This window comes from Littorina saxatilis, linkage group LG2 (genome assembly GCF_037325665.1).
Source record: "Littorina saxatilis isolate snail1 linkage group LG2, US_GU_Lsax_2.0, whole genome shotgun sequence".
Taxonomy (NCBI): domain Eukaryota; kingdom Metazoa; phylum Mollusca; class Gastropoda; order Littorinimorpha; family Littorinidae; genus Littorina; species Littorina saxatilis.
The window spans coordinates 93,968,350-93,980,727 of NC_090246.1; the positions used below are offsets into that span (position 1 = coordinate 93,968,350).

The following is a 12,378-nucleotide window of genomic DNA, read 5'->3' on the forward strand; positions in this document are numbered from 1 at the left end:
AAAAATCTAACAAATTTAGGTCTTAAAAGGGGGGGGGGGGGGGTCTTACATGGGGGGTGAGGTCAGGTCATAAAAAGACAGTGAGAGAGAAAAAGTCAGTGATAGAGAGAAGCGGTAAAATCGTCATGTCCAAGAATCACTGACTCCATCACGGCTTTTTCTTGGATGAGTCTTCCTGTGATGGGTACCGTACTTTTCGGACTATAAGGCGCTGCCGTGTATAGGGCGCACCCCCTACTTTTTAAAAAAAAAATGAAACAAGAAGGGCAAAGCCCATACGACTCACATGCTTTACACATTTTTCCTACCAAAATACATGTGACCTTGACCCAAGGTCAAGGTCATCCAAGGTCATGCAACACAAAGCTGTTAATTCAAGACATAGGAAGTACAATGGTGCTTATTGGCTCTTTCTACCATGAGATATGGTCACTTTTAGTGGTTCACTACCTTATTTTGGTCACATTTCATAAGGGTCAAAGTGACCTTGACCTTGATCATATGTGACCGAATGTGTCTCATGATGAAAGCATAACATGTGCCCCACATAATTTTTAAGTTTGAAACAGTTATCTTCCATAGTTCAGGGTCAAGGTCACTTCAAAATATGTATACAATCCAACTTTGAAGAGCTCCTGTGACCTTGACCTTGAAGCAAGGTAAACCAAACTGGTATCAAAAGATGGGGCTTACTTTGCCCTATATATCATATATAGGTGAGGTATTGAATCTCAAAAACTTCAGAGAAAATGGGAAAAATATGAAAAATAGCTGTTTTTTAGGCAACATTTATGGCCCCTGCGACCTTGACCTTGAAGCAAGGTCAAGATGCTATGTATGTTTTTTGGGGCCTTGTCATCATACACCATCTTGCCAAATTTGGTACTGATAGACTGAATAGTGTCCAAGAAATATCCAACGTTAAAGTTTTCCGGACGGACGGACGGACGTCCGGACGGACGACTCGGGTGAGTACATAGACTCACTTTTGCTTCGCATGTGAGTCAAAAAGCCTAGAATAAGGCGATGCCATGGATAAGGCGATGGTGTCGTGCATAAGGCGATGGCATGAAAGAAAAAAATGAAGAAAAACATCGTACATAGAAAAAAAAAACAACAACATCAATGATCAAACATGGTGACCGCTCAAAATCGGCAGGAAACACTGTTTCAAACAGAAAGTCCAGTCGTATCGCAAGATCGATGGCTTTAATCTTGAAGGCAGCATCGTATGAAGCTCTCTTCGTTTTCGGCATCTTGACAGTGACAAAGTGGAAGTGCAAGTTGAAGCAGTACCCAGTTGAAGTGTCAAGAGACCGACTGTCGACTGTCGTGTTTCAACGCAACTAGTGTTCAGGTAATTTTTTCGGCGATCAACATTGCTTGAATTGTGTTCACTTAAATGGTTGTTAGTTGCTCATTGATTTCAAGTTCACAGTGCTCGTGAAACCTATTTTATCCGAGAATAAGGCGACGTCGTGTATAAGGCGACCCCACGATTTTAAGTAAAAAAAAAAAAAAAAAGTATCGCCTTATAGTCCGAAAAGTACGGTATGTTGCGTCGACGTGCATCACAAAACCAACTCCAAACGCGTTCGTTGAGGTCACCATAAATACATTTCCTTGCCTTGGAGTATTTGCGGTCACAATTTTCGCCGGTCTCCCATCGATTGACCACGTTTTCTTGGTCGCTGACGATCGATTGAATCTGAGTTTTTCCTACCTCAAACGACCGCGCGATCGAAATTGCCGTTTCGCCCTTACGGCTCCGTTTCACCACTTCCATCCTCTGTTCCAGAGTCAAAATTTTCCTCTTCTTTCCGCGCGATTGAGCGTTTGAAGTTGAAGGAGAGTTCGAGTCGAAGAAGAAGATCGTTGATGCTCGCACACGTGTGTTTGTTGATTTTTCGAAAGGAAGTGGACAAAGAAAAGGGCATGTTGGGATCGTAAAATTGTGAACGCCGGACATGCGCAATCGAGACCTAAACGCGTCGTCTGTTATATTTCCGGCCGAGTGATTTTTGCGATCTTTTTTCAGAGATTCAAGCAAAACGTTACGATTGTTTGTTAGGTTTTGATTTGAAAATGTCGTTACAAGGTCGCAAATTGTAACAACTAGTCGGTCGCAAATCGGGTTCTGGGGGGAGTCGGCCATGGGGGGTGATTTATATAGCAAAACTAATCCGTCAGCAAAAATGAGGTCTGAGAAGGGAGAGGGTCTCTGATGGGGGGGTCGTTCGTCGGGAGTACCACTGTACTGTCGGTCAATCACAAGCGACTGATGCTAATATATGATTATACATTGAATAAGTAAAAGAACTTAGGTATTTTTTATCAGAATTGTCAACTGCCTACATGTATAAGTATAAAAAACAAAGAAACATAAGAGAAAAGGGAGACAATTTCACGATTCAAATGCTCTTACCACCAAATTTCTTGCTAGCTTTAACAAGAAGAGCAAACGCTCGATCGAGTCACTTTCGCAGTTCTGAATATTATATGAGGCATCAGATGGACAGGAAGAAATTGCTATTCACAACACAATGAGTCACGTTCACATAAAATTTGAGCCCGGTCACTTTTATAGTTTCCGAGAAAAGCCCAACGTTAAGTTGTGTGTTGCCGAACAGAAAAGGCTAGTTATCTCCCTTGTTTTTCTGATAACGTTCGTAAAAGGCTACAGATGTAAATACTTTGATGTAAAGAATAATCCTACAAAGTTTCAATCACATCCGATGAACTTTGTCAAAGATATAAAATGTCTAATTTTTCCTTTGACGCTGACCTGTGACCTTGAAAAGGTCAAAGGTCAACGAAACCATCGTTAAAGTGTAGAGGTCATTGGAGGTCACGACTAAACAAAATATGAGCCCGATCGCTTTGATAGTTTCCGAGAAAAGTTTGTCAAAGATATAAAATGTCTAATTTTTCCTTTGACGCTGACCTGTGACCTTGAAAAAGGTCAAAGGTCAACGAAACCATCGTTAAAGTGTAGAGGTCATTGGAGGTCACGACTAAACAAAATATGAGCCCGATCGCTTTGATAGTTTCCGAGAAAAGTCCAACGTTAAGGTGGTGTCTACGGACGGCCGGCCGGCCGGCCGGCCGGCCAGCCAGACGGCCGGCCGGACAGACTAACACTGACCGATTACATCGAGTCACTTTTTCTCAAGTGACTCAATAAAACAATGTGAAAGAAACATGCAATGATTGTGAAAAATGCGGAGCAGAGCAATATTTGTGCATACTGAATTTTGCACGTTTGAACAACCTTTTGTTTTCATTGCCCAAGATGCAATAATGAAAGAACAGAGGCTAAGTACTTGATATGTTTAATAGCCAACGGTATGATGTTTTCCAAACAGGATTAGCATTGGAGAAAAAGAGGCACATTATTTTGCATTGCAATGGGAAAAACACAGCAGCAAGTTTGAAATGCATAAAATATAAAAATAAATCGTGCATCAACGCAATTGCTCACAACAAATCTTGCTGGTATGTGCAACAATTAATTGTCAAAAAAATCCTGCATATGTACATCTACTTACGATTTGTTTGATTGTGGTGATTGGATCCAGTTTGTCGTAGAGACTTTTAGCCTGAAACACACACACAAATAAATATCTATTACTTCAAACAGAAGCTACTAATGTGTCTACAACTTACAGACTGCGTGTGAAAAGTGTGTTAGCCAATCATGGCCTTCAAACAGCAGAGAGAGAGAGAGAGAGAGAGAGAGAGAGAGAGAGAGAGAGAGAGAGAGAGAGAGAGAGAGAGAGAGAGAGAGCGAGAGAGAGAGAGAGAGAGAGAGAGAGAGAGAGAGAGAGAGAGAGAGAGAGAGACAGAGAGAGAGAGAGAGAGAGAGAGAGAGAGAGAGGAGAGGAGAGGAGAGAGAGACCGAGAGAGAGAGAGAGAGAGAGAGAGAGAGAGAGAGAGAGAGCGAGAGAGAGAGAGAGGAGAGAGAGAGCGAGAGAGAGCGAGAGAGTGAGAGAGAAAGAGAGAGCGAGAGAGAGAGAGAGAGAGAGAGAGAGAGAGAGAGAGAGAGAGAGAGAGAGCGAGAGAGAGAGAGCGAACGAGCGAGGGGAAGGGTTGGAGAAGAGGGAGAGAAAGAGAGGGGGAGATGGAGAAAGACAGACAAACAGATATTTGAAAGATTGTTTAAGTTGGGAGTGGGTGTAGGGCCACTCATTTGACTGACAAAACTTTTGTGTGTGGTGTGAATAGAAGGTTCAAGACCATGTCCCTGTCTTCCCACCTGACTTTGGAGCCAGAGAAATATAAGAGAGAAGCAAAGAGATCACTAGGATGAAAGATTCACGTATAAACATATTCAATTTGTATGCTCAGCAAATGATATTTCAAACTAAACTCAGACACTCACCAGATCACAAGCGTGTGTGATGCGAGAAATGAGCCCTTGATGTCCGAGAGTGAGCAGACACATCCAGTAGGGGAGACAATTCAGCTTCAGCGCTGTGTTGAAGGTGTTCAGACCTGCTGCATGCATCAAATTTGGGTCTGATGTTTTAAACAAAGTCTGTTTGCCGGTTAAGAAAACAATGGACTGAAGTGGGACATAAACGTCAAGTTATAAAATAATGTGTAATAAGACACGCTAAGTGGTAAGTAATAACTTTACATGCAATGAAAATTAATGTGCATCAAATTCATAGCTGACAAGAAAGAGACAAAGAGATAATTACAATAAAAATGGAAATGAAAACGAAACATAAAGGATACAGCATTTGGCAGGCCAGGTATTCCCAGCCATGTTCCAGGCGTGATGGTGATACTGTCCCCTGACTTGGCAGACGACACATCGGATGGTACTGAGAACAATGTCAAGGTCGCCAGGTAGCACCTGCAGTGGATAAAAATATGTTTGAATGTTTTTGTTGATGAAAATTTCCTACAATGTGGACAATAAAATCCAGAATCTTGAGCCAAGCCTTGCACTCTTCATGGAAGTCGTTACCCAGAAATGTTCAACATTTGACCAATTTTTGTGTGAAAAGACCGTCAAAGAAATAATCAGCTGGTCATTCCTACCAGGCTCGGTTGCATTTGACAAGTTATTGCATCAAAAGAAAGTTGTCGCTTTGTCATTTCAACTTAGATTGACCCCTTGCTGTGACCAAGTGACCCATGTTTGTTGGCTACACTTGTCTTGCAGTGAGGTTAATAATGATTTACGACTGATCTAGATTGATCACTGACTTGAGTTCACTCCCTATAGGTAGCTCTAAAGCATGGTTTCTCAAATGAACAGATCAAACAAAAGCCAGCGAGCAAAACACTGCCATAAACTCACCCTTCGACATGAAGCCAGATCTCGTTGGTTTTGCAGACCTCCTGAAGGCGCTGCAAGTTGTCCACGTGGCCAACAGAGGGAGTGCCTGCACAGTGAAGACACCACAAAGATCATACAACAGTTGACACGATCTCCAGAGACACATCATAAATGGCCTTCATGTTCACAGCATAAGAAATAAATGGCTTGATGGATTCTCCATGTCACATGAATTACACGTAGAATTCTGGTGCATCTTTGCATACATGCAATGGTAACTTATCTTTAACAACAACACAATGGCTAAAGCTGTTTTGTACTTTAATCCGATACATTATTATCTATTACAATACAATACAAAACAATGCATCTTTATTACTCTCATAGAGAATGGTTGCTTTTCGATTGTGTTTTTCATGAACTGTGCACATCTGTTGTTTGCGTAATAGTCCTTGTTTCAAAGAACTATGGATTGTGCCAATAGTGGAATACGAAATTCAGTGTACGGCATCAGACCAGACCGCTTCTAAAAGTAATGACAGTCACTGGTATTACCTGCATAGGCCACAAGAAGAACGGGAGTCTTAGCCGCAGCAAGGTCATCTTGAATCAGCTTCTCCAGCATTGCCACATCCTGCACAGAACAACACTCACTGATTTCACTTTCTGACAAAAATGTTACATAATCTTCCTCTCGTCCCTTCCATAAACTCTGTAGATTCATCAATGTTATGGTTAGAAAAAACATCAACAACAAAAATCAATATACTGGTGCAGCAGTACATGTAATGCTACTGATAACACGTGCTAGTAAAAGTAACGTTGTCGTCCTCTGAACCGTTACATAAGCTCTGCATGATGGCAGGGATGTTTAAATTAATAGATAGACATGTAGAGGTTACATGCCGAGTCTCAGTGATTATTAAAAATAATGGTCTCAGTTCGCGGTCATGAAAAAGCTCGCTGAAGCTCGCATTTTTCATGATCCGCTAACTGAGACCGTTTGAACATCCCTGCCATCAAAGGGTGCACTTAATGGAAGGGAATTTTTGTCTGGCTCAAACAACATCTCATAACAGGCATCTTTGTACTGACAGCTGTGTACATTCTGGATCAGCTTAGACATAACAGAAAATATTGCCTTTGGAAACTTACCATCTTACTGCTAGCGCCAAACACAGTGTTGCAAGGGACTGTACATATACAGGACAGCGGCAGACCAAGCTTCAGAGAACAAAATAAAGAAAGAACAAATCAAATTCCTTCCATGCTAAATGTGTACATAAATACCACCAAAAATCATTTTCACAGCATTGTTATCAAGACAGAAAGGTGATACAGAAACCGGTTAAAGAAAAATACTCTCCTAAAAAAAAAAAAATCAACCAGTTTTAAGCGAATAAATGCAAAAATGATCAAAGAAAAAACCCTATCTCATTACTTTCTGTAACTGAGTCATGCCAAAAGTGATGAAGTGTTTCTTTGCTGGTGTGTTTGTGTGTGTGTGTGTGCATGTTTGTGTGTGTGTGTGTGTGTATACACATTCACAATACACATATTTACACATGCGTGTGTGTATTATTTAAAGATCTAAAATCTAGTTATCAAAATAGTCAAGATTCAGCCCATTACCTGTTGACAGATGTATGCGCCCAGCCCAGGTTTGGCGGCAGCGCTCAGGTAGATGACAGGGGGGCGGGAATACAGGGCGTCAAACCCATCTGTGGCATACTTGGGGTAGCGGGTGTAGAGAGCCAGGCGACAGATGCGTACCAGGCCCTCCCGTTCATCATCATGATACATCACACAAGAATCCTGGAACCTGCACAACACAGTCCATACACAAGTTATTTCTCCACAGCACAAACAACAACAAAGATTCTTTACTCAGACAACCTCATAATTTGACATAACATTTGCAATCACACTGTCTGCGGATACTGAAGATGAATCCATTTCTTCATTTCATTGATAAGAAGAATGTAGTTAACCAAAAATAGAAACACTGGAAATGTGTACGATTGTTGTCGAATAAAACGCACTACAATTGCATGATTTAATAATTCCCCTCTAATAAAAATAAGACCTTGCCTTTTCACACTCTCAGTTCATAACGTACACATGAAACTCTACCTCCATTTTAAGACTCCCTCTCATTTCTCAGATCTTAAAAGGCGGGGGGTTGGAGGGGGGGGGGGGGGGGGGGGGGGGGTGGTGTGTCCACTGTACATGAGATTGGCAAAGTTGACACACCTAAAAAGTCTGGACAACCACAACTGGCAGTCAGAGTTGATTTTGGTGACGACTCTCTTGAGAGCGTCTTCGGGCAGTGTGGTGAGGTAGGCCTTCAAACTGTTGGCCAGCAGTGCAGTCTTGGCCACTGGGTCCAGGTCCTGCAGGCGTACATGCTCCCTGTCCACGAGAGGGTAAGAAAAGATGATGAGTCATTTCACTACAAATTACTTTTAGACTGTGCATAGAATCTGTTTCACATTCATGATAATTCATTTCACTACAAATTACTTTTAGACTGTGCATGGAATCTGATTCACATTCATGATAATTCATTTCACTACAAAATACTTTTAGACTGTGCATAGAATCTGATTCACATTCATGATAATTCATTTCACTACAAATTACTTTTAGACTGTGCATAGAATCTGTTTCACATTCATGATAATTCATTTCACTACAAATTACTTTTAGACTGTGCATAGAATCTGTTTCACATTCATGATAATTCATTTCACCACAAATTACTTTTAGACTGTGCATAGAATCTGTTTCACATTCATGATATTTCATTTCACTACAAATTACTTTTAGACTGTGCATAGAATTTGATTCACATTCAGAATATTACTGTAGAGTTCAATCAATATCAATATGAGGCTTATATCGCGCGTATTCCGTGGGTACAGTTCTAAGCGCAGGGATTTTTTATTTAATTTTTTTTTTTAATGCAATTTATATCGCGCACATATTCAAGGCGCAGGGATTTAATTATGCCGTGTGAGATGGATTTTTACACATAATACATCACGCATTCACATCGGCCAGCAGATCGCAGCCATTTTGGTGCATATCCTACTTTTCATGGCCTATTATTCCAAGTCACACGGGTATTTGGTGGACATTTTTATCTATGCCTATACAATTTTGCCAGGAAAGACCCTTTTGTAAATCGTGGGATCTTTAACATGCACACCCCAATGTAGTGTACACGAAGGGACCTCGATTTTTCGTCTCATCCGAAAGACTAGCACTTGAACCCACCACCAAGGTTAGGAAAGGGGGGAGAAAATTGCTAACGCCCTGACCCAGGGTCGAACTCGCAACCTCTCGCTTCCGAGCGCAAGTGCGTTACCACTCGGCCACCCAGTTGCTCAGTCTGTGCATGTACAAGTGGTGTTTTTACATTTAGTCAAGTTTTGACTAAATGTTTTAACATAGAGGGGGAATCGAGACGAGGGTCGTGGTGTATGTGTGTGTGTGTGTGTAGAGCGATTCAGACTAAACTACTGGACCGATCTTTATGAAATTTGACATGAGAGTTCCTGGGAATGATATCCCCGGACGTTTTTTTCTTTTTTTCGATAAATGTCTTTGATGACGTCATATCCGGCTTTTTGTAAAAGTTGAGGCAGCACTGTCACACCCTCATTTTTCAATCAAATTGATTGAAAGTTTGGCCAAGCAATCTTCGACGAAGGCCGGACTTCGGTATTGCATTTCAGCTTGGTGGCTTAAAAATTAATGAATGACTTTGGTCATTAAAAATCTGAAAATTGTAAAAAAAATTTTTTTTTTATAAAACGATCCAAATGTACGTTCATCTTATTCTTCATCATTTCTTGATTCCAAAAACATATAAATATGTTATATTTGGATTAAAAACAAGCTCTGAAAATTAAAAATATAAAAATTATGATGAAAATTAATTTTTCGAAATCAATTTAAAAACACTCTCATCTTATTCCTTGTCATTTCCTGATTCCAAAAACATAGAGATAAGATATGTTTGGATTAAAAACACGCTCAGAAAGTTAAAACGAAGAGAGGTACAGTAAAGCGTGCTATGCCTATGCAGCACAGCGCAACCGCACCAAACAGGCTCGTCACTTTCACTGCCTTTTGCACTACCGGCGGACTACGTTCAGTTTCATTCTGTGAGTTCCACAGCTTGACTAAATGTAGTAATTTCGCCTTACGCGACTTGTTTTTTTCTAAACTAATCCCGCTTAAAGATTTGGATTAAAAGCTGCCAATTCCTACTGATTTTAAAGCAACTGTCCATCTATACTTTGTAAGGACCAAGTACACATGAGTGTCTTATGATAATATGACTTACAAGTAAGCTGACTAAAAAAAATGTAAGGGGATACTGCATCAACTGAGCCATGTAGTATTATGGTTGCTTGTTTAAACCAAGATAAAACGCACACACAAAAGCAAAACAGAGAGAGAGAGAGAGGGGGGGAGGGAGGGAGGGAGGGAGAGAGGGGGAGAGAGAGAGAGAGAGAGAGAGAGAGAGAGAGAGAGAGAGAGAGAGAGAGAGAAGTAGAGGAAACATAAAAGCAAAATACTTACTGCAGCTGTACTTCATCAGTACCCTCAATTTCTGCAAAAAATATCAACTGCTCCACTTTTTGTAGTACTGATTCGGGGCTTTCTCCTCTGTAAGAAAAGAAAGATTTTTTGCTATGAACTTGTTTCAGGCAGTTTCACAGCAGATCACATTTTCATTTGTGACTTATGCCTTTCTGCACACACACACACTCACCCACAGTGATATAATCAGTTCAAGTTTGCGTTTAACAACTTAAATTACAAAGTACAAGAAGGACACAATATCAAATGTCAAAACAAAACTCACCCTCCTTGTAAAGCCTCAGGGACATGAGACGTCAGCCTTTTCTTCATTCGTTCTTTTCTCTCCAAGTCCATCTGTCTGCAAACCGATATCAGTTAGCAAAATTAATGAAAAAGATGCGAGAACAGGTCTGAAGATACTTTCTGATTAAAAGAAGAGAAAAAAATCTGGCAAATTCAAACACTCCACTGTAAAATGAAAATGGCTTCCTTCAAATTCAATAAAAATACATATTTTCTGTTTATCACAACCGCATTCACTGAGCATAGAACAGAGAAAAAACACTCTCAAGCCTATCTTGATATAAACAGATCCACATACAAGCACATATCAACAGACTACACCGAATAACTAAATCACAACTGCATTCACCCAGCAAAGCAAAGATTAAAATCAATGTTAAAATTCCATCTGTAAAATAAATGTTAAAATTCCATCTGTAAAATCAATGTTAAATTCCATTTTTAATATCAATGTTAAAATTCCATCTTGATACACACAGATGACAGATCGTCATGCGTGCACCCATCTACACTTACTTGTTGATTCTGTCCAAAATCACCGTAGACTGCGACACCCTCTTTTCCATATCGTCGAGCATAGGATTCAGCATTTTCTGTGAATGAAAAAAAAAGACATTTGTCAACAGGCTTGCATGGCAGCATGCTGAACTCACTTCATGGACATGACTGGGCTTTCACCCAGCTGTTGTCAAGACCACCTCCAGACTGTTGTTGAGGTTGTCTTAATACCTGTTCCTTGTCCCGGTGTGCTCTCACACCGCCCCGTCCCTGCATTCACGGCTCCATCCACATCTGAATTTCGTTCCGCTGCCAGACTTAGCGATTTTACAGACACTCCAGGGAGGGATGTTGGGTTGCTGCGGTAGGCTACCCTCGGAAGATGACACTACACTACTGCTGAGTCACTTTGACGGTGTTCAGTAGTGGGTCTGTCCCGAGCCAACGGACGCAGTCCACTATCTACTATGCCCCCTACTAACGACATTGACTGTTAAGTCGCGGAGCCAGACTGATTGAGCGTCCCCTCTAGAGAGCAGACCGCCACTACGTCCCTCCGTCCACCCCCAAGAATGTCACACGTTGAAGACTGACAGCAGAACTACTATTCAGAGAAGGATGAAACAGGAACACTGAGACCAAGGTCACCATGAGAGCTCCGAGCATGAAGGGCCACTGAAGAGCCAGGACAATTTATAATTTTGGATGATTAATAAGATGAAGATGATTATAACATTTGATGATGCTATTACTATTGCTATGGATTTCCAATTTGGTTTGAGACTACGTCAGGCTATGATGCTCCAAGCAATTGGAAAATGTTTTTTTTCTTCTTGTTTTTGCTGTGCTTTGAACAACACTGACTGACTGAGTGGGAACCACCAAACAGAAGCTAGCTACCAAACAAGATTTGTAAAAACTGAGGGCAGATATTAAATCTGTCACCAATGTGACAGCACTGGGCGGAGGACACCCACGGACAGCAAAGTTTAGACAACTTAAGAATGTTCAGAAAAATGTCACATCAAAATACTGTCACAAAGCCAGAAAATGTCCATAGAAAAACACAAATCGAAAATTTTTAAGTAAATTTTCATTTCATTAATATACTTACCCGAATCACATAAAAGCATTGACGCAGTCTAACATGCTAAGATCTGAAAAGGCTACCCGTCTTAAAGAATTTTAAAGGGAAGCAACCCAACACAAAAAGTGTAAACACAGGCAAGGTAATGACTGTCTACCCGGGGAGTTACCTCCCATCCGGGGTTACATGACGTCACTTCCCCTGTAAACACCACGTGTAGCTCATACGACTTAATAGACTAAAAAATCATATGCGGGGTTGGCGGGAGGGAATACACTATGTGATTCGGGTAAGTATATTAATGAAATGAAAATTTACTTAAAAATTTTCGATTAAATTACATATTCTTACTCCGAATCACATAAAAGCAGATAGCTTCAACAAGGCGGTGGGAATGAAATAAAAATCCAAACTCACCTCAAACCCTTGCAAGGAACTGACCCCCTGCTATGAGCGCGGGGAAAGTTCTAGAGCCATCTTGCCTCACGGAGGAGACGTCCCTGAGGTAATAGTTGAGAAACACGTCCTCGGAACGCCAGTACGCCGTGCGTAGGACTTCGTCCAGCTTGTGAGACCGAAGGACGGCCAAAGAGGACGCCCAAGC

The 12,378-nt window shown here is 41.1% G+C and overlaps 1 protein-coding gene across 2 annotated transcripts in view; it reads right to left on the reverse strand.

The window, feature by feature from the left end:
* Positions 1-12,378, reverse strand: part of LOC138960216 (putative pyridoxal-dependent decarboxylase domain-containing protein 2) — a 44,482-nt gene that overhangs the window by 25,199 nt on the left and 6,905 nt on the right. For both annotated transcript variants that reach the window (XM_070332000.1, XM_070331999.1), the window contains exons 2-12: positions 10,706-10,782; positions 10,170-10,244; positions 9,884-9,970; positions 7,544-7,702; positions 6,923-7,112; positions 6,446-6,514; positions 5,846-5,924; positions 5,312-5,396; positions 4,741-4,861; positions 4,382-4,537; positions 3,549-3,599 (exon numbers count right to left, since the gene is read on the reverse strand). In XM_070332000.1, the coding sequence (XP_070188101.1) occupies positions 3,549-3,599; positions 4,382-4,537; positions 4,741-4,861; positions 5,312-5,396; positions 5,846-5,924; positions 6,446-6,514; positions 6,923-7,112; positions 7,544-7,702; positions 9,884-9,970; positions 10,170-10,244; positions 10,706-10,782 (1,149 nt within the window). The remainder of the gene's footprint in view (positions 1-3,548; positions 3,600-4,381; positions 4,538-4,740; positions 4,862-5,311; positions 5,397-5,845; positions 5,925-6,445; positions 6,515-6,922; positions 7,113-7,543; positions 7,703-9,883; positions 9,971-10,169; positions 10,245-10,705; positions 10,783-12,378) is intronic.